The following is a 23644-nucleotide window of genomic DNA, read 5'->3' on the forward strand; positions in this document are numbered from 1 at the left end:
AAATCTTGCCCTTTTTTTTGTCCACAGAAGCTGCTATTTTCCTTTGATAATAAAGGGACCAGGCTTGGTTTTAATGAACTCTTAAGTGTTTTTATGCACAAAACAGAACATCAAAACACTTTATTTATAAGCAGATGTAATTGTATGGTTTTTCCAAGCATTATAAGGATAATGTTTCTAAATGGGATATCCTCTTGCTTCTTCTGGAACCATATGATCTAGGCCTTTTCCATAATATCTAAATTTAACAGAGCCTTAAACAAGGGAGACATAAAGAAAGAAAGGAGTAGCTGTCCAAAGTCTTTTAATACCAGGAATTCTTGAAGATATATCTGTCTGAGCTTTCTAGAATCTATGCCCTGAGTTGGAAGGGTAGACTCTTGAGTCATTTTTGTGTGAAATGAAAAATAAGTATGAGCTTCTGTAATTGAGAATTAATTGTAAGAACTATTCCTTAGAGATGGTTCTCTACTTACTGATAATGTGTGTGACTTTGGGCAAATGATTTTACAAATTTAGTTTTCTATCTGTAAAATGAGAGAAATAACTTACATCAGTGCATTTATTTTTATTTTAAATTTGACAAACACTTATGTGGTGCCAAGCAATATTCTAAAAAATTTACAAATAATAACTCAATCCTTATAACTACCCTCTGAAGGGCAATACTATTTTATCCCTATTTACAAGATTAAAAATACTAAGGCAAAGAGAGATTGTATAATTTGTACAAAGCCAAATAGCTAGCAAGTAGAAGAACTGATTGCCTAACTTCAGAGTTTATGCTGTTAACTATTACTCTGTGCTACAATCATGAGAATTAAAATGAGGAAACACTTGATAAAACACTTCACAGCTCAAAATAATGGTGATCATCTTGTTTAATTGAATATTTGGATTATTAAATATTTGATTTAATAATAAATCAGTAATATTAAATAATATTAAATTAATATTAGTTAATAAATTTAACAATAAACATTAATGGTAATATTAAATATACAATTAAAATTTATAGCCAATTTTCAAAAAGCTAGGTTATTATAAAAACACACATATGACTTAAGTTTTTCAGATGGTACCTCAGAATATTGCAATGCTTTAATCATAATTTTAACTTCAGTGGTTGTTATATAATGTAAATGTACAGCAGAAATATTCAGACAAACCACACACATGCTAGCCCAGTCTGTAGTAAGTTTGTTTACAGATTACTTGCCTTTTTTATAGTAGAATGCTAAGGATTTTTAAGTGTTATTTTTGCTAAAGTTTATTGTTGCTTAACAAGAAAAATAAAGAATATTTTGGTATTTGAAGATTATATTCTGTAAGTGAAAATATGTATAACTAATATCCATAAAATAATAGTGCACATACAAAATTGCTCTTTTGTTCATAGCCACAGCCACTATTTTTTGTACTTGTCACAAAAATCAACTTTACCTTTTATTCTTAAAGACTTCTCATGGTATATAAATCAAGTTACCCTAGAAATGAAGAAAACTGGATTCTAGTTTGCAGCAGTACACAACTTTGAGCAAGAAAGGGTGGTCTTTGTACCTCATTTTCATCTTGAAGTAAGGTAGATTAGTAGGCTTCATGATTTCTAAGATCTTTTTCTTACTCAAAACAGAAATACACAACTCATACCTTTGAGATTGGAATGTATAGATTAGAAACCAAAAATAGTTTAATGTATGTAGAATTTAACCCATTAGGAGATATATGTCCATGAAATATTAAGAATATTATTATAGAGAAATAGATGAGTTGGTAAGATGGTGCTGAGTTTTTCCTAAAATGATGGTTGATTTGCACTGATCTGTCCTTTCCTTTTTCATGGTCATATTTGTTGTGATCAATGCCCCACGTTCAAGAGAAGGTTGGCTGAAGTTATAGTACAGTCTGTCCAAGGAACAAAGTGAAACTCACTCATGCGGATGTGAGATTCATGACCTTAAGCTTGTGTGCCAGCACCATGAAGTAACCATTCATAGCCTAGATGGCTTATGTAAGTTCTGGGGAAGAGTACAAACTAAGTAAAAGATCAGTGTGGAAATGAGTTAGGAAAGAGCTCTTTTGTGGAAAAAAAAAATAATAATCAGGAAAGCTCTTCAGAAAGCTCAGGATTGGTGGAAAGGAGAGGAGGGATCCATGTTTATTAGCTAAAAAAAGAACAAACAATTGCACAAGGTGGAAAATGAGCAGAGCATGGTATAGAGAACAGTTTGGCTGGAACAGAGAGACCATGTAGGGAGTAGTAAAAGAAGAGATGAGGAAGTGAAGATGGAGACAATCGAAACTTCGAAGGTTGAATCTTAAGGAGGGTCACCTCAGTATATAACTCCAAGAGGCAGCATTCACATCAGAATCTGTTTGGTGGCCCTGACCCTAATGCTAGGCTTAAGGGTTCACACTGAATTCAATAGTTAGGAGACTGTTGTAGTAATTCAGGTGCAAGTAATAAGAGCCTAACTAGGTAATAAGAGCCTAATGAGGTTAAAAAAGAAGTGTTTAGTTGCAAGACAAATTTAAAAGGGACAAATTAATAAGATTTAGTGACTGGATTTCAGGACCATAAAGAAGGAAAATCTCCTGCTCCTGTTCCATAGACTTATAAGGGAACTTCTTTTTCATCTCGTTTTGAGAGTTGGAGACAATTTTGTATGAGTGATGATATTGCATATTTAATACTTATCTTGTTTTTATAGAAAGGGCAATTGTAAAATATAAATGGATATTAAGAGAGGACTAGGAAGGTACACTTTTGTATTTATTATCTATACCCTTCAGAATAATTGACAGTGTATGTCACATCTATTCAATCTTCCATCATCACCATCTACTGAGATTGCTATTGTCAAGGTCACCAAAGACTTCCTCATTGTCCAATCCAGTGGTCAGTTCTTTATTTATATTTTATTAAACCTCACCAGTGTTTGAGATCACACCTTTCTTGAAACATATTTTTTTCTTGTGACTTCCATGATGCCATACTTGACAGCTCCTTTTACTGATTCATCTTCTACCAGATTGCCCCTTGTTGGAATGACCCCAGGGTTCTGTCATGAGTTCCCTACATGTTCCTCTAGGTAACTCTTGACCCTAAATACTCTCCCTATGCCATGATTTACAAAACTGTATCTCCAACTCTGCACAACTGCAGTAACCTCCTCACTAGTATACCCACTTTGATTCTTTTTCCTGTTCTATTATCAACATAGCAGCCGGGATGATCATTTTAAAATGTAAATCAGATTATATCATTTCTCCACTTAAAATCCTCCAATGGCTTCCCATTGCATTAAGGATAAAATCTGAAGTCCTTGCACTATTTCAAAATCCTATATAATCTAGTCCCTGACCACTATTCTAAACTTCATCTCCTTCCACTTTCCTTCTCTCCACTGCCATTTCAGCCTCACTCACCTTCTTTTAGTTCTAGGGACATTACTCATTCATTCTCACCTTAGACCTCTGCTCAGAATGCTCTTTCCCCTGCTTTTTGAATGACTTGCTCCTCATTCAGATCTCAGGTTAAATGTTATACTTGATATAAAGCATTCACATAATAACTCTCACATCACTCTTTTTACAATTATGGCCTAGCACTTAGCACCATCTGATATTTTTCTTGTTAATTTGTTTCTGTTTTTCTCTGCCACCACTAGAATGAATATAAGCTCCAAGTCTCAATGTCTAGGAAAGAACCTGGCACACAGTAGGTGTATAATAAATATTTGTTGAATAAATCAAGTCTTAATACCTACATATTGGTTATCTCAATTGAGAGTCCAATTCTTTGAGCATAACCTCTTCTGCTGATTCTTAACACCCATTCTCAAGTCCATCCATATATGTTTCTCATATTATCAGTATGAGATTCTAGTTTTTACCTAATTTTTTAAAAGGGTTATTTTTAAAAAGCAAGCAAGAAAGACAGAAAGAGAGAGAAAGAGGAAGTGAACGAGAGAGAGAAGAAAAAAGTTTCAAATTGCTAAATTCCAATTTTTAACAGTATACTCTTACCTATGTTTGGCTTCACAAATTCCTATATTAAGCAACCAAACTATGACCTACCTGCTAGGAGTTCTACAAAACAGTAACTCTAATTAATTAAAATATGTGACACTAGGTAATGTTTTCATTTACATGTTATTTTTCAGTTACTAGGCCTTATCATTTATCTAATATCAGTCAGAATAATAATTTATTTAAAATTTATTTTATGTCTTTGCTTTATAAGACTGATAATATTTTGTTGTATATATATTTTTCTATGCATGTATGCCCATGCAAACACATGATCATATCATTTTTTTCTTTTGAAACATGTTTTCACTTACATTGTAGATTACTTGTCAAAAGTAGATCTATATCATTATTTTAGATATAACTCTACCACAATATATTTAGTCAGTCTCATATTGTTGTACATTTAGGTTTATTCCAAAATTTTAACTGGTATTAACATTTTAACAAATATCTTTGAACATTCAGCTTGGTGTGCTTGTTCTATTATTTCCCTAGGATAAGTTCATAAAAGGAGAATTTTAATTCATATTCCAGATTGTCTTCCAAAGGACGTTATTTTTAAAGAAACTTTCTTATTAGCAATCCCCCTGGTTGCTCTTATGCTTATCTTGCCATTTTATTCCATGTCATAAGTGGCATGGAATCTTTCCACTACCTCGGCAGTCTTTGGAAGTAAACTGAACAGCGGATACAGTAGCCCAGTGATGAGTAACACCTTCTTCCATTCCCTTTAGACAGAGCTTTGAAGCAGCTCTGCACTATCCTGGGTTTTGCTCTCAATCAAGGATACCAGCAATAAGTGTATTGGTTCAGAGGGATTGCTGGCTAGGGCCGCCAAAGAAAGAAGTTAGTGGTCCTGGCCTCTCCCCCTGGATGTTTTCTGAGCTTCTTCTAAAGAGCAGAAATTCATAGACTCTCAGGGTTGAAAGAACCCCTGCAAGTCTAATCTAGCCACCACTTATTGACTAAATCCCTTCAAGGACACCCCTGGCAAGTGTTTATCAGTCTGTCCTTGAACACCCCTAGTGATGAAGAATTGACTTCTCAAGTTAGTCCGATTCATTTATGGATTAGTCTGTTCAAAAATTCCCCAATTACCAAATCGTTCACCTCTTTTGTTGGACAGAACAGATGGAGGCTTTAAGAAAATGGCTAAACTCCAGAGCCAGAAGATTTGCCACTACAAAAGCAGCCAGTCCAGTTATGGCCACCAGTCAGACTGTGGTGTAAGCACAATACCCATTGAGGTCTTTGAGGGAGAGGGACTCTAGAACTATGTTCTGATTGATTAACTCCCCATTTCCAATGATGTGTCCTTCATAGCCTGTGAAAATTTGTAACATCTTTTCTGTTTTCTATCGAATAATTTATCTCTTCTAAAATGTGTAACTAGTAGGTAAACCTAGCAGTCTACATTTGTCTAAATTTGAAACATTTTTTATTTTTGTAAAGATAAATTGTTTTTAGAGGCCCTAAAATCATAACTTATATCTGGAGTAAGCTATGTATCAAAATATCAAGTTATATCTATTGAATTTTCTTTAGCAGGATAAATTTTCCAGTTCTATTCATATTCTTTACTATAGTAAACTCTACTCTCTGGTGTTTTATTATAAATTAGGGTCCTATTCCTGGAAACTAATTCTATGTCATAAATATTCTAAAATACATTACTAAAATATATATTGGATATATTATTTTCATTTATAATTTTACAAACATACATGAAAGTATGTAAAAGCAAAATTTATAGCCATAATGAAAGAAAGCATATATGGTTAAGAGCCCATATTCTAGAGCCAGACTCTCTGTAGGTTTAAATTCCAACTTTGCTACTTCTTAGCTGGGTGGTCTCACACGAGTTACTTAATCTCTCCGCGCTTCAGTTATCTATCTGTAGAATGGTGGTAATAGTCCCCACCTTCAAGAGCTGTTCTGAAGATCGAATGAGTTAATGTATAGAAAATACTTAAAACTGGCAATGCCTTGACAATGTTACTAAGTGTAGCTTTTATTTTATGTTTCACAAATGGTCGTTTTAGGGAAACTTTTCTGAATGGTCTTCAAATACCAACTCAGTAAAGTTGGCTTTCAAGGCTCCATCTTTTCCTGATAAGCCTTCTTGAGTCTAGAAATAAGCATTCTTCATCATACCTTTCAAGGCTGTTCACAATCTGGCTCTGGTCTTGCATTTTCCATATTTTCTCTATACAAATTGTCCACTCAAGTTGCATTTTCTCTCTCATGGTTCTGTTCAACACCTACCTCTTTTGCAAAATTTACCACTGTTATCTGAACTTCTTTGGAATTTATGAAATGCTGTAGTGTTCTATTTCTTTTTAATATCGTCTCTGATATTTTTGAGACTGGGAGCTATGTGCAGTATAACTCTGTGTACCCTGTGGCTTAATATAGTATATTAGGTACTTAAAATGTGTTACTTAATTGGATTGCATGATGAATTGAATTTTGTGCATGTAAAAAGTACATGTGCATGCATGTGCAACCGGTGTAGCAGGTTAATAATTTTGAAAGGTAACTGTGTTTAAAAAAATTAGAGCACTTGTGAGAAATTTTAAAATTACTGCAAGTAAGTGAAAATATCTGCAGGTTAGATTGTTTGGAACTGCATAGTACCCCCCAAAATATCACAGTTCATATATTGCAATTTGAGCCTGCATCTCCTGTTGGGTAATCATAGCATTTCTCCCTCTGCAGCTATCATTACTGTATTGGAAAGGCAGAGAAGGACCCCGTGGCTGTAAATGTCCACGTCACAGAATTAGGTCTAGGAGAATAAGGAGCAGGTTAAGGAAAGGAAGAGAGAGAAAAGGGGAGAAACATGCATTTGGAACTATATCTTTTTCTAATATTTAATAATAGTAATAAAACATCTTAGCTAAAAATATATGACATAAAACATGTTAACCTTTTGCTATTGGTGAAGTTTTATGTGTGAAAACTATTGTATTTGACTTCCAAAACCAGATAATTATTTATAGGATTAAAGTATTCCTAAATCTTAGGTATTTAAACTGAAGTTTACATTAAAACAATTTTATGCCATAATTTTAACCAGCTTTGTTTAATTTTGAAATGTCCATCATCTCCTAATTTTGAAATATCCATCATCTCCTGACTGTGTATTTTGTGAATCAAGAGTTTACTGCATTTTAATTGCCTCATTTTTATTCTCTTTTCACTCTTGGTTAGTGAATATACTTGAATGCAGAATGTGACAGTAGTTATTTTAGGCATAAAAGATGAGTTCTTATGAAGAGTTCATTAAAGCGAAGGCTCCTCTTTCTCTTTTTTAATACCAGATACTTTAGACGAATATTTTGAATACGATGCAGAGGAGTTCTTGGTCTCTTTGGCCTTGTTAATAACAGAAGGACGAACACCTGAATGTTCCGTGAAAGGTCGCTCAGAAAGTTTCCATTGCCCTCCAGCACAGTCCTGTTCCCCAGGAACTACCAAACATGAATGCAGTGACAAGCTGGCCCAGGTAAGAACTGTGTGTGTGTCTAAAGCTTTTTATTTTATTTTTTTAAACCTCTATAAACTACATAAATTCTGTCATCACCTTTGTTACATCACGATTATAATGTTTACATTTAAATATAAAATTAGTCACAACCATAAAGAAAACTTCCTAAGCCTAGACCATAGCCAGTAACCTTGGCTGTTAAACAAGGCTCTTGAAGGCACAGTAGGTAGCTTTGCTGATCAGCAGGCAGATAGGCAGCCAATTTCTTACCTTTCTTACTCACTGAATTTAAGATGATGTTTGCTACCGTAATTCAGCTTTTTTTATTTTTAGAGTTTCAGCCCTGGCTCATCGACTTTATGTTCTTATTTATTTAGTGGATTGATGTTAATGATTATTTCCCCACATGAAGCAATTTCCTGCTTATATATATATTTTAATGGGAGGATACTTTTTACTATCATATTAATGTTTTTGTATAATAGCGTTAAAATATCTATTTTGGTAATTAGTAAAAATATAACTTGCTGTAAGGATTTTTCTTCCAGTTAGTTTCTTAAATGTAGTCCAAAATTTAAACTTTTTATATCTTGTATATTTTCAGCATTTAATGAAAACGAGTTGTTAATATCTTGGTGTTCACTTAGAATGAATCTCCTCTGTAATGATGAGTAATTAACAAACTAGGCAAAACTGGGCCACCTTGAGGCCTGTCAAACATTGTGTATGGCAGTTCTTTTCCTACACGATAAAGCAAAGATATTCCCTCCCAAAAAAAATTTTGCATAAATTTTGTTCAATACTAAACCTTGCACTCTAGAGCTCATTAGTGTTAATTCATTAACGAGGAAACTTAAACAGACAAGTCTAAGCAAGTTCTACAACTGATGGCTCATTTCTCAAACAGATGTATACTTAACAATGGTAATTTTCAAATTTAAATACAAAATTATGTGAGTTATTAAGACATTTCGCTTTATTCATTTTTTCCTAAGTGTCGACAAGCCAGACGAACCAGGTCTGAAGTTGCATTGTTGTGGAAGAATAACCTTCCAATCATGGTGGAAGTGATGCTACTGCCAGACTGTTGCTACAGTGATGATGGGCCCACCACAGAAGGAATTGATCTAAATGATCCTGCAATTAAGCAAGATGCGTTATTATTAGAAAGATGGATATTGGAGCCAGTTCCTCGACAGTAAGTTGTAGAACCCCGGTTGAAGTTGTTCTTGGTAAATCATGTTTCCACTGCTTTCTAGACATTATTTTAATAATATACCCTATCTTCGAATCCCTCTATTTATGTAGTAAAATTTAGATATTTAGTTCTTATGTGACTTCAAGTGACACCATCAGTAAATTCACTCCTATACTCTTGAAAGCACGCATCCAAAGTGATATGTTTATTTCAGTTTCTATTTTTCTAAAATTCATTCATTTTGTACTTGCTGAAATTTAGATGATGTTTTTTTACTTCCCTTAGGAGTGGCGATCGATTTATTGAAGAAAAGACTCTTCTATTGGCTGTCCGCTCATTTGTGTTCTTTTCTCAATTAAGTGCTTGGCTGAGTGTTTCTCATGGTGCTATTCCACGAAATATTCTTTACAGGTATGTATAGGGCAAGAAAGGATACAGTGTGTATTCAACTACATTGGTTATCTACTGAATGATATTTTGCCTTTTAAGTATTTTATTCCTTCATTTCTAAATATAAGTGGGTAAAATTTACTGACTTTTTTTCTCAAAACAAATTAGAGAAATGTAGATGTGAATCAGTGTAAATTTTGTTTCTTGGTTTAAATTTGGTATAGAATAGTTTTCAGAGAACTTTTAAACTTACTTTAGAGAACCAATAGTGAACTTAGTGCTGCTATCATAAATAAAGTGGAAAAACTTTCTGGGCTGCTGAATTTCCGTAATGGTAGCCTTACTTACTTTTTGGCATTTCAAACACTATAAACATACAGGCTGCTAAACAACTCTTTAATTGTCTCTTTAGGCAGGTGGCCATGAAATAGAGAGTACCTCCTAATCACCTTACACAATAGAACTAACTGAATCCATTTATTTAGTGGTAACTACGAAGTTCTTTGTTTGTTTTGACAAAAGATTGTAAATTATAATATTCTTCAGATTTAATGCTTAAGTTCTTTGGTGTTCTTTAAAAGGTCATCTCTATTCCATACATAATCTACCACACTTCTTGTGTTGATTTTATCAGGATGACATGCATGGTTAAGTAGCTAAAAGTTAAACCTCAATAGTAATTGATGCAAACAAAGATAAGTAGATGGCTGTTTAAAATGTTTAAATAATATATAATAATGGTATATATTTTATAACCCATTGATTCTATATTTTTCTGTGTGATTCCAGAATCAGTGCTGCCGATGTAGACCTACAGTGGAATTTTTCACAGACTCCAACTGAACATGTGTTTCCTGTTCCCAATGTTTCTCACAATGTGGCCTTGAAAGTCAGCGTTCAGTCCTTGCCCAGACAATCGAATTACCCAGTTTTGACCTGTAGTATTCACACTAATATTGGCCTGTATGAGAAAAGAATTCAAGAAAGTGAACTTAAAGCCCATCAGCACCGCAATTCTAACGAAGCAGAACAATGTAGTACCAACAGTTCACAGCGTCTGTGTAGCAAACAAACTTGGACCATGGCACCTGAAAGTGTATTACATGTAAAAAATGGCACAACTCCAGAATATACTGCAGCTGTCAAAAATGGCAAACTATATCCAGGCACTGGCAGTAAATCTGACTATGGAACATGTCAAGCCAACATTCTGGGCTTCCGTGGTATAGGAGATAAAAAGTCTCAAGAAACACCAGTGAGAACTATAAAATCACTTTCAGTGATTGATTCCAGTGTCTCTAGACACCAGAGTTCCTGGCAGTCAGTTGGTGAGACTAATCCCTTAATAGGCTCTTTAATTCAGGAGCGACAAGATGTTATTGCAAGAATTGCTCAGCATTTGATTCATTGCGATCCAAGCAGTTCACATGTTTCTGGACATGCATTTAATACGCAAGAATCTAGTTCACGTAATTCTAAACTTTTCCGTGTTTCACAAGAAAATGAAAACATGAGAAAATGTAAAGAAACTTTCTCCATTTCTTTTGGTAGTCCAGAGCTTACCTCTTCGGAAGACGCCAGTGAGGGGAAAATTCGAGCAAAACCAGAAACTCCTCGAAGTGAAACTTGCACTTCTAATGGTCTTTATTCTCGTCAGTCTGTTGGTGAGACTAATCCTTTAATAGGCTCTTTACTCCAGGAGCGGCAAGATGTTATTGCAAGGATTGCTCAACACTTGGAGCATATTGATCCAACGGTATCACATATGCCCCGGCAATCATTCAAGCTGTGTGACTCCAGTTCAGTTCCTTCTAAAGTGTTTAGGAGTTCATATGAAGACAAAAATTTGTTGAAGAAAAACAAGAATGAGGCCTCTGTTTCCATTTCTAATACAAAATTTTCCTTGTTAGAAGACTGCAATGAAGGGGGAAACTTAATACCTACCAAATCTTTTAGTTCTTTTAAATGCAATAGTAAAGTCAAGTCCTCTTTAAAACCGCAAATAAGAAGACATCTATATCAGGACAGTCCTAGTGAAGTCATCCAAAATACATTTCAAAGAACACAGAACAAAGCCACTAGTTTATTGGCTCCCTCAAATATGTCTCATTGCAAAGAAAATAACTTAGATTTGGCAATCAGATTGGAAAATACACGTTCTGAGTGTCAATTTAAGGAGCAAGAAATTAGCAATGGAATTGATAAGCGGTATTCAAATTGCATCAGTATTGACAAACAAATTTGCACAAATAAGTATAAGGAAAAAATAATAAAAAATGAAAATTGTAATCCAGAATCTTTTAACAATCACCAATTTGATAATTCAAAAAAAAAAGACTCAAAAGTTTCTATGTTGGAAATATCTGGATATTTGAACAAATATGAAAACAAGTGCTCAAACAAAGACTCAAAAAAGCCTACAACATGTGAGCAAAATATGCAACTTAATAGTATAGAAAATTATCTCAATAAAGATAATGAAGACTTCAAATGCAAAAAGTCAGACCAATTGAAAAATGAACAGGATAAGAAAGAAGATCCAATTGGTGAAAAATCTCAAAACCGTTCTCAGAGGAAGAGTGTAAAAGATTGTTTGTCTACATGTGATCGACTGAAAAATACAGAAGTATTGGTAGGTAATATCTAATATTTCAAATGTAATTCTAAAACATCTGTTATGGTTTAAATTATGTTTCTAGGAGATCTACATATAAAGACCCTGAGTGCCCAGTATCTATAGAACATATAGTCTGATATAATAAACCTGCTATAAAACTAGTATTAACATCCTTGCAAATAACTCACTTGAGAGCAAGTGCTAGGTTAATTCTTCCTGTTGCCTTTTCTTATTTCAATATTATGGACAATTGATGGAGTGTGCATTGGAGTTAGAAATAAAACTCATTTTAACGTATTGTTTACTTAGTCACTCTGGCAGTGTGCCACACATCGGCAGTGTGCTCATTATTTTATGCCACTGCTTAGCTAAAGATTTCAGGAATATCTATAATGAAATCACTAGGCCGTTGGTCAGCATTCCTGGGTTCCAGTCCTGACTTCACAATTAGGTCCTTGAGTGACACTGAATAAGTCACATAAGTTCTAAAAACCTCAGTCTCCTCAATTTAAAAATAAGAATAATAAATCTCTTTTGCCTATCTCGAAGTTGTGGTGACAATCAAATAATAGATTTTAAAATACTTTGTAAACCTTTAATGCATTATATAAATAAAAGATATTTTATTTCTATTCTATTTGACTTTTACCAGACCACTTTTCAATTTAGAAAATTACTATTAGGCTCAAATTGTCTTCATTTCTCTAAGTAGTATCACAAATTTATATCTCAATTATAAAGAAAACTACTACTTAACTGCCTTAATTCAAATTTGAATGGCCTTGGTTTACCTTTATCACTCAGATTAGTTTTACTGGGCATTAGAGTTTTAAAATTGTACCTTATTTCCAATTACATTTTTTAAGAGAAAGTCTCATCTCTTTAACACATGGGTTTAATCAAATGATAGTTTCTAATTTCTTAAAACTATGATTGTTGTGAAAACCTACCCTGGCCTTAAGACTATCAGCTTTTCATGATCCTTTCCTGGACTCAATAGGGAGGCTTAATTTGGCCATTACATTTTTTAAGCCACTAAGTTTCATTTTTTCATGCACATTTTTTCATACAGCATTTCTATGTACCCAGGCATTCTTCTGATTATTTTACACACATTGGCTTACTTAATCCTTCTACTACACTATGAGGTATTAGGTTCAATTATTAATTCCAGTTTACAAATAAGGACCCTAGGCCTGTAGAGGAACTTGCCAAGGTTACAACACTAGTAAATGGTAGAGCCAGAACCCAAATTATTTTTTTAAGATTTTTATTCATGTTTTTATGAATTTCTGGCCCTTTGGCCTACTTCCTGTATCACTTCAAAAACATGGTACTGTGACTGCATGAGATATATTTTTAAATTCATGTTTACTATATTTCTGTATCATGCCCCACCAAATTATATCCTCAGAGAATGTCTCTTAATATGGGCAGTTTTCTATTTTAGAATATTATGCTTTTTCTACCTGTGAGTAGTTGTTTTTTTACAAATTAAAAGAATCAAATATTAGCTTACTAGATGCTAGACTGATTATTTATAGATATGATAAAGTATTTGGACATACTTTCTTTGGTATCGATGCTTTCAATAGAACATACTACTATGTTCTATTAAGTATGTTTCTAAAGAATACATTTTCTTTAGAATATTTGAGTTTATTCAGCAACTTAGAAAAAACTGCTGATATTGTTTTCTGATTAAAGTGTATGTGTATGTATAAATACAGATATATAGATCATTAGCTTTACCACCATGTAGTACCTCAGTACATATTAGAAATGAGTCTAAGACCAAAAAATATTACTATTAAAATCTAATTCTTTTCCTAGCAGAGGACTATGCCATTGAAACATTCAAGTGTCTGGCGGAAACATAATTTTCATTCTTTGGATGGAACCTCAACAAGAGCCTTTCATCCTCGAACTGGATTGCCTCTTCTTTCAAGTCCCGTAAGTAGTTTTCTCTGATCTCATGTTTAGAACTTGCAATTATCTAGAATGTCTGCAAATCATTTATCAGCATCATTCTGGTATAAAAAACACTACAGACTTCTATTCAATATGTTAGACTGAGTCGATATAGGAAGACCCCCTCCTCCTTCCTAAACACAGATATCCGGGGTAAAATATGAGAAAACTTGTAAATACATATAGTGTAAGAGCAAGAAAGATAAATCTATGAATACTAACGTGGGCAAATTATGGCCCTCCAGGCTATCTAAACCTAAGATAGTGCTAAGGTTTAATGCCCCTGCTGGGACAGGAGTCAAAACTCCAAGTCTGTACCAGTCATAGCTGGGACCTAATACCAGACTTGTCATAAAAGTAGAAACAAGGGTGGACTCCCCTTCCAGAGATGGGAAAAGAGGAAAAAATTTACCTATTAAGGGGTGCAACAGGGAGGTATATAGTGGATGGGAAAAGAAGCCCCCAAAAGAATTGTGACCTAAACCTAAGCCACTCATTGTACGGGTTCTGAATTCGTGTAGTTGATGAGTTTCAGAAACATCTAGCTATGAAATAACCATAAAACTAAATTGGAACCTGTGAAATTCATTGAGTCTCAGCAAAGGGAACATGAAACTATCCCACATCTATAGCGAAGGGTTTGTTTTCATGGAAAATAACTTCTGCTGAAGATGATCTGGGAAGAAAAAAAAAATACAAAGTACTTTAAAAGAATCAGCAGTAGCAAGAAGTGGAAGAATTCACATTTAGGAATCCTGTTATAAGAGCAACCTGAAAAAGAGTAAAAAACAATTCTGTTCAAAATGTTCCAAGAGATTAATAAAGGTAAAGACAGAGGGTTGAGATGAAGAATCATATGGATTTGGAAGAAATAAATAGATATTCTACATATAAAAAATATTACAATTTAAGAGTATACACACATGTACATACACTTACAGATGGATTAAACAGTGGACTAGAATAAGCTGGATAGATTTAGTGACTGGATTAGACAGATATTAAGAAAGCACCTAGAATGAGGTACAGTGAGGAAGAGGGATGGTAAAATATGAAAGAGCCATGGACGATAAAATAAGATGCTCAACATAAGTCCAGTAGAAATTCCAAAAAGAGGACTAGATGGAATAAGGAAAATGCAATATTAGAAGAAATGAAGGTAAAGACCTTTCCAGAATTGAAGAGTGATAGTTTAGGTTGAAAATTTCACATTAAGTGCTGACTACAAAAAAATCATATGGTACACTTGTACAACTCTCAAAAATATTGAGGTTGTTTAGACTTTCAGTGTCATGTTTTTCTTTGTCACCAATTAGACTAATCACTCAGATATTCATGCAATATTAATTCTAGAAACAAATCTAACTGGCATGTCGTATATGATTTTACCTTTAATTTATACTCGGGTCTTTCACTTTTAGGATATTTAGAGCTAGAGGTGGTTTGTCTTAAATGTAATCTGGTATTCAATGGTGCCTCTAACTCCCGAGTGCAGTAATTTTCAAACCTATTGTCTTGGAAGCCCCAGGATTCTTAAAAATGTGCAAGGTAGTGGGGATGAGCAAAGGAGCAACACAGGACCCCAGGTTCCCATAACCATTAAGTCTTTTTTTTCTTTTTATGTTAAAACTATAAATCTTTTGTTTCCATCCCGCCCCCGCCCCAAAATACAGAAGTATATAAAGTAAAAAAGTCTTATTATATGTTGGGATTCCATGTTTGGTTTTAGAAAAAAATGATTCTACTTCTTAAATCAAAACCTAGTAAAAGTGCCTTTATTAATCATGTTTTTTCCATACTAGTTAATAAAATAAAAATATTATGTAATAACAAGCCTTATTTTAAGTAAGCTGTTACAGGAGAAGGTTATTATTTTTAAGATATGCTTAGCTTTCATTTGAAAAGTATTCTATCAACTCAAGAAAAAAATTATAGCCTTTACAAATATCACAAATGATTATTTTGACCCTAGGTTCCTCAAAGAAAGACACAATCAGGTTGCTTTGATCTGGATTCTTCGTTACTGCATCTGAAAAGCTTAGCATCTAGAAGGTATTTATCTTAATATTCATTTGTGTATATGATATAAACAGTATTACACAAAATTCTGACCTTTCACATAAAATAATGTTGGCTCTAAAAATAAAAAATTTAATGGAATCTTATTTTCTAGTTAGTTATATCATTTTCATTGTGATTTCACACACACATAGTTATTAAGGATGAGTCAGGGAGAAAATTAAAAGTAGATGCTATATATTGGTCATCATAATAAATAAACACTTACATTGATTTTAACGTTTAAGTGGGTTTGTATATTTCTGGTCATTCACATCCCCTTTTGCCTTATACTATTTTGCAAAAAAGGCTTGGCGATTTGTCCCTGTTGACATATAATATTCTCATATTCTTTATTCACATAATGTTGCCCTTGTATTCTCATTTTTAACTGAAAATGAAAATTGATATAAAAGAATGCATTATTATATGTTTCCAGTAGATGCCATTATATGATGTGTTATAAGTTCTACCTTGAAACTTTCTAGGATGTTATAGATGTTCTTTATTAAATATTATAATGATTATAAAATCTGATCTGGAATTTTAAACTAGATATTTCATATCTTAAAATTTGGTTAGATTAATTTTTTATTATGGTAGTTTAAGTAAAATTGATCAGATTATCTTAATTTAACAGCAAAAAGTTAATTAGAAAATATTATGGTTAATATGTCCATTTCTGACTTTTTTTGTTAGTCCTCGGCCATGTTTGAAAATTGAAGATGATCCAGATATTCATGAAAAACCATTTCTGAGTTCTAGTGCTCCACCTATAACAAGTCTTAGTCTCCTAGGAAATTTTGAGGTAATGTTTTTTGAAACTATTTTTAGAGTCGCAGTTTCTTAAACTATATCCAGGGGATAATTTATGTCATTTGCTTATAAAAAGGAAATAAAAAATTGGATTGTATTTTTCCAAAGCCTTGAAATCACCTTCTTTCCTTTTCCTTTTCACCAGAAGTGAAGTTGGGAGAATTGTTGACAGTGACATCTTAGAATTGGGTAGTTTGTAGAGGAGACAGAAGACTTAGATAAAAGCACATTGGATGGAGGTATCTATTACTCTAGCCAGAGGACAGACTTGACTCATTTTCTTACCTGGTAAAACTGGCCTTGAAGGATGACGGTGTACTGATGGCAGTCCTTTCATGATCAAGGAGGTTGATTTTTAAATCACATGGTTTCTTGTACTGTATTTACAGTTTCTCTGTAAATCTAAATCTATTCTAAAATAAAAAGATAATTTAAAAAGTCAAATGGTTAAAGGTCTTTGATACATGTGCTGCTTTATTTAATAATGAATATAATATACTTGGGATCAAGTGTATTATTATGAGTTTAGTTGTCATTAATTAGAAAACAACCTTAAACATGAACCTGCTAATGACATTTTAAAAGTGATTTTAATTGATGAGGTTTTTTTTTTTATGGAAAAATAACTTAAAATTTATATTTTTAACTTAAATAGCTTTACCAGAGTTGTGGTGTTTTGATATAGTAACAGTATATTTTATTTAGACAATATTTTAATATTCAGGCTGTCTTTTAAAGTTTTAGTGGAAATAAAAAGAAAATATATGTTATGGTAAGTAGACCTTTTTTCTATGTCATTGTCAAGGTATCAGTTCAGAGATGTTGAATTCTCTGTTCTTTGTCATTTAAAATTACATAAGGCCCTTGTGAGGATCAGGTCCTCTGAAACCTTTTTATTACAAGAATATTTATGAAGGGGGAAAAAAGAGCTTTGCTATCTGAAAGCTTTAGGAAAGGGAAGTTGGTTAAAGATCAGTACACTTATTTTCACACGATTCTATTTGTGCAGATATGCACACATTTTCATGTGACTTCTTAAATAGAAAAATTATATGACTTAAGAGAAGTTCTGAGACTGTCCAACCCATAGGTCCTCTTTAATTTATAATGAATTTGATGCTCTCTCCAGTAAATCACAGGAGATATTCTGCTTTGTGAATTTGACTCTCTGTGGCAATCTAAAAAGGGTAGTGGGGGGATGGATGAATTACTAAACTGACACATTGGTTTTGTTTCATGATCCAGGGCAAAGTATTTTTTGCCATGATTTGTGGGGCTTTAGGTAGAGTCTAGAAACACATGGACCCAGAGCAACACCCAAATAGAAGGCTGTCTTTCTGACTTCTGAAGCTAGTTATTTTTTTCTTGCTACCACTTAGAGTTTTCCATTCCAAAAATTTCATTCTCATCCTTTTCACTTATCTATCTTGTGATTCTCTTCTGTCATTTCAATCCAGCACAATACTGACAGCCATTTGAAATGGGTTATTTTTCCTAATGAGGTAATCCCATTAATTTCTATCACTATAAAATAGCTTGCATTTTCTAAAATTTTATTTAAGTAGACCCATTCAGTATTTACTCTTTTTTGGAGGCAGGGGCTTCTTTCACTCACCCAAGAGTTTGGTTTTTTTGTTTGTTTGTTTGTTTATTGCTATTATTATTATTGCTGTTATATGGCAATAAACATTTGTTTATTAAATCACCCGATTCTAGACATTTGGGTCTTTTTAAGTTTGGGACTATTACAAATAAAACTCCTATGAATATTCATGTATGAGTTTTTGTATGGACATAAGTTTTCATTTTGGTTTGGTAACTACCCAGGATTAGAATGTCTGGGTAGTATGATAGGTGTATGTTTTACTTTTTAAGAAACTGCTCAGCTATTTTTCAAAGTAGTTATACCATTTTTAATTCCCACCAGCAATGTATGAGAGTTATAGTTCCCCCACATCATTGCCAACGTTTGCAATAGTCAGCCTTTTTAATTTTAGCCATTCTAGTAGGTGTGTAGTGCTATCATACTGTGGTTTGAATTTGTACTTCCCTATGACTGATACTGTTGGAGCCTCCTTTCTGTGCTTTATCATTTAGCTTTGCTTTCCCAAATAAGCACATATGTTTTCCAAATATTTTCTCTAAGTCTAAGGCTGATTTACATCTCTGTAACAGTCTTTTAAAGAACAAAGGATTTAAATTTTGTTCATGTCCAATTTATTATTTTCTTTTATGGATCTTGATTTTGATGTTGTATCTAAAAAGATTTTTGCCTAGCCCAGGGCTTCTCAGCCTTAGCACTATTGGTATTTGAGCCAGATAATTCTGTTATGGGATCTGTTTCAAGCATTGTTAGACATTTAGCAGAATCTTTAGCCTCTACCCACTAGATTCCAGTAGCACCAGCTCCTTACCCCAGTTGTAGCAACCAAAGATATCTCTTAACATTGACATGCGTCCTCCGGTTGAGAATCACTGACCTAATCCAAGGTCACAAAATTTTTCTTCTATGTTTTTCTTCTTTAAGTTCTATTATTTTAGCTCATACATTTATATATGTGATCTATTTTGAGTTAATTTTTATATATGATATGAAGTATGCGGTCAAGGTTCATTTTTATGAATATGATTGTCCATTCTAGTTTTGAAATCAGGTATTGTGAGTCCTCTAGTGTAGCCTTCTATCTCAAAATTGCTTTAACAGTTCTTTTCCTTCTTCATAAAAATTTTAGAATTGGCTTATCTATTTCTACAAAACAGCCAACTGGATTTGGTTTGGAAAATTAACATCTTAAGAATATTAAATCTTTTGATATATGAACACAGTATATCTCTACATTTATTTAGCTATTTGATTTTTTCATCAGTGTTTTATAGTTTCTTAGACATATTTTTATAGATTTATATGTAAGTATTTCATGTTTTCTGGTGATAATTGTAAATTGTACACTGAAAGTTTTAAATTCCAATTATTCATTGCTATATATTAAAATATAAGTGATTTTAAATGTATACATATATATAATACATTTACATATATGTATATATAATCACCTATGACCTTACTCAATTTATTTATTACTTTTATTGATTCTTTTTAGATTCTTTGGTATTATTTAGGTAGATGCTCATATTATCTACAAATAGGGACAGTTTTATTTCTTACTTTGTTATCTGTATGTCTTTTATTTCCTTGTTGTTTTGCACTGAGTAGGGCCTAGAATCCATGTTAGCATATTTATTTAAAGTCACAAAATTCTGAATCAAGTTAAAGACTAATATGGGTCATTGACTTTTTCCATAAGCATTTTAATATGTGCTTTTCCTATGAACATTTTATACATCTTTAGAATATTTTTCTTAAACACTTATTGAGTACCTACTATGTGTTGTCATATATGCTGGGAATACAAAGCTAAATAATAAGATTCCTGTCTTGGAGAAGTTTGTGGTCTACTAGAAAAGATAGTCATATAAATAACTTATAAACCCAAGTAATTAACACTGTAATAGAAGTTTCTTCAGTCTTCATATGTCCACTCTCTGCTAAAGGGATGTGGGAAAGCTTTACTGAGGAACTGTCACTTGAGCTTGGTTATAAAAGGTGAGCAGGAATTTGCCAAGTAATTTGTGCGGGGAGTGGCAAAGGATTCTATACAGAGGGAACCACATGCACAAAGACACATGTGCAAAGTAGTGAAATAGCATGGTGGTGCTGGAAAGCATCAACTGAAACTGGAGCATGAGACTCTGCAAGTGGGAAGAGATGATGCAAGAAAGGTACACGGGGCTTAATGCCATGCTATGAAGATCTGACTTCATCCCATAGATACCAGAAACACAAAGTTTTTAACCTGGTGAATGACATAAGGCATTTTTTTAAAAAACATAAACAACTCTAGCAGTAATACAGAGGATAGAGATGGAAAGACTACTTAGAAGACATTGCATTTGTTTGGAGAAGTTATGAAGGTCTGAGCAAGGTTACTGGTGGTTGGGGAGAGAGCAGAGGCCATGAGACTGAGACGTCAAATCACCAGGCTATGGATTGAATTGATTACAGGGCAGGAAGGAGATAGAGAAGGTTGTTGTAACATGGGTTTCAGTCTTTTTGACCAGGGGACTTTAGAATTGCTGATTTGCTCTTTTACATTTAGATAGAGTACACAGACTATTAGACTCATAAGGGCTTGCAGAGTTCCTTTTCAAAGAATTACTGAATCAAAGAAATGCTACTCACGTGATATATGCATATATGTGCTGATATAAGTATACAAAAGAGAGGTTTGTGAAAGGTTTAAAATGTTTCTAGAAACATTTCCTACCTGGAAAGATAAACATTAAATTGTTAACAGTGGTTATCTCAGCAAGTGAGCTTGGGATAGATGGATAAGGATCTTCTCTTCTGTTTGTATTTCTTTAAAGTTTTTTTTTTTTTCTAATGAGCATTTTTTAAATTAGACAATAAAACATATGTCATATACAACAGTATTTTTTTAAAGAAGCAGTTATTTCTTGGTTAAAGTTATAAGTGCATGGCTTTCTCTTTTGATAGAACTTCTGTATATGACCTGCTAACAAGTTGTCAAGTGCTTCTCTGCAGCTAGCACCACGAAAAGGCTGTGCAAGGGATGAGAAAAATTTCTGATATTATACCTGCTCTAGAGTATATTTTTATTTACAGAGATAAGAACAACATTAAACAATTAGGTCTAACTAATGGTGAAGTTCAAGAATAGTTCAGCATGGGTTGGAATAGTGGGAGGTGGCCAAACTCTGTAGGATGGTAGAAGATTGATGCCCCAGGGAGGAGCTGATTTCAGGTCAGATGAATATCTGAAATGAGGGCATGGCAATGGTAGCAACCATTTTTCTAGTGCCAGAAGGCATAGGAATGTATTTCTTGAAATAGAAAACAAAATGAATGTGTTAACTTGTTATATTTATTTCTTAAAAATTATTTTGTCTTCCAGGAATCTGTCTTGAACTACCGTTTAGATCCTCTCGGCATTGTCGATGGTTTTACTGCCGAGGTAGGGGCAAGTGGTATTTTCTGCCCCACACATTTGATTCTTCCAGTTGAAGTGTCATTCTACAGTGTTTCAGATGATAATGCTCCCTCTCCTTATATGGCAAGTATTTTTAAAATTGTCTTTTTCTGCTAAAATCAACCAACTTAATGACAAATGTCTTTAAGATTAGATATTAAGGATTGCTTTGGTGCAATGTTTGAAAGTATAAAGCATTTCTTAAGAGAAAATTGAAGGCTGAATAGAAACTAATATACCAAAATAGTACCTCACAACTTCTTTCTGAGCTATCTCTAACAGTAGATACCTTCTTTTGCATTTGATGATGGTGCCGAAAATTTATTCTATGTAATTTGAAAAAATGACAAAATTTGATTAGTGACACTATAATTCTATATCTTGCTGAGCTCACACAAATTTTCGCATCCAAGTACTAACCAGGCCCGACCCTGCTTAGCTTCCAAGATCAGACAGGATCAGGTGCATTCATGGTGGTATGGCTGCAGACTCACACAAACTCTCAAGTGCTTACAGTGCACTCTAGTCCCACGAGAGTTGCCCTCACATGTGATCCTCATCTCAAGTAGAGTTTACATAAAGATTTGGTAACTTAAGGCTTCTATAGGCCCTTTCACCCCCTTTTTCTTGTTTGGTTTATCTTTGGACCATTTTTTCTCAATCCTAGGGTTCTTTAGAATATTTGTTATTTCTGACTCTGTGCTAATGTTTTAGTGTAGAGTAAGATAGCTAAGGGGAATTAGAGCACGGTTTTGAGCCTTATGATCCTATGACTTGATCTTTCCCATTTTTTATTCCAATAGATTGAGGATAAAATAAGCCTTCAACTGCTTACTGATACTGAGTCCCAGAGTATGATTAGTATCAGCCCTTTTGCAAAAAACAAAGAGGGAGAAGTGGCTAGCAATGCAAGTATATAAAAAGTTTACAGTGACAGTGTCAAATATGGAGTCAGATCTGGGTTTTCATATTTTAGGTCTTATTTTGAGAAGTACATATTTCTATAAGTATAGAAATATACAGCACTGGTCTTGCTGCTTTAATGTCCTTAGCTACTACCTGGTCCAATTGCTTCCTCTCCCCCATATTCTATATTTTCAAGGACATAAGTAACAGTGTCTTTTGCTATTAGTAAAAGTTGTGAAAAGGGAATTCTATGTAATCGAGAAACAACAGAGGAAGGGAAATTATACTTTTTTGGGAACTAAATACAGCCTACCCATTATTTGCCCAATTTGCTCAAGGAAGCCTGACTCCATTCTAAGGGTGAAAATTTTAGTCAAGAACATAATCAGTGTTTCATACCCTGATAGAAAAAGCACATTGGGCTGCTCATTTATTCAAAGTTTCCTTTTCCCAATATTTACACTGTGGATCACAATTATAAGACACACAACACTGGTTATTATCAAAAACAGAGGCCCACTCCTTCAAACACTTGCCCAATTATCACATAAGCCACCTGTTTTTCATTTACCATAGAAAGATGGATCCACTTTTCCAGTAATTTTTGAAAAAGTAACTGCTAATTTTGAATAATTAATAAAATGGAAAGTACCATTGATATAAGTTCAATATCAGAAAAAAACTGTATTATACTGGCATGCTTATAGTATTAGAATATAGCTGTAAAGATGCCCATTTTGCTTTACTAGGACATCAAGAGATCTCATCAGTTTCACATATTCTACTAGTACATAGTGATAGAGAATTTAAAGATAATGTCTACAATACTATATCTGTCATTATGTACCAAGTCCTGATGACCATTAGGATGATTTAGAAATAAAAAAGTGAATTGGCTGAAAATCAGCTCAAATAAATATCTTTGAGTGAAATTCATGAGCAAGGGGTCATTTGAACTGTGCTTTAAAAAAGCAAAACAGCATTAATCCTTAACCTTGGTTGACGTGTAAAAATGGATTAAAATAAAGGATTGAGAGAGAGAAAGAGAATTTTGTCACTGTGTCTCCAGAAAGTACACACAAATGGTTACAGATTTGAATAGATATGGGAAAGAG

General features: G+C 33.4%; 1 protein-coding gene across 5 annotated transcripts in view; it reads left to right on the forward strand.

The window, feature by feature from the left end:
- FAM214A (family with sequence similarity 214 member A) overlaps nucleotides 1-23644 on the forward strand; it is an 82438-nt gene that overhangs the window by 49694 nt on the left and 9100 nt on the right. For 4 of the 5 annotated variants that reach the window (XM_015596083.2, XM_006920347.3, XM_015596081.2 and 1 more), the window contains exons 3-10: nucleotides 7359-7543; nucleotides 8521-8723; nucleotides 9009-9134; nucleotides 9903-11745; nucleotides 13564-13683; nucleotides 15674-15753; nucleotides 16459-16567; nucleotides 21549-21707. In XM_015596083.2, the coding sequence (XP_015451569.1) occupies nucleotides 7359-7543; nucleotides 8521-8723; nucleotides 9009-9134; nucleotides 9903-11745; nucleotides 13564-13683; nucleotides 15674-15753; nucleotides 16459-16567; nucleotides 21549-21707 (2825 nt within the window). The remainder of the gene's footprint in view (nucleotides 1-7358; nucleotides 7544-8520; nucleotides 8724-9008; nucleotides 9135-9902; nucleotides 11746-13563; nucleotides 13684-15673; nucleotides 15754-16458; nucleotides 16568-21548; nucleotides 21708-23644) is intronic. The other variant, XM_006920348.3, reaches the window with a different exon arrangement.

Source organism: Pteropus alecto, unplaced genomic scaffold (assembly GCF_000325575.1).
Source record: "Pteropus alecto unplaced genomic scaffold, ASM32557v1 scaffold86, whole genome shotgun sequence".
NCBI classification, from domain to species: Eukaryota; Metazoa; Chordata; class Mammalia; order Chiroptera; family Pteropodidae; genus Pteropus; species Pteropus alecto.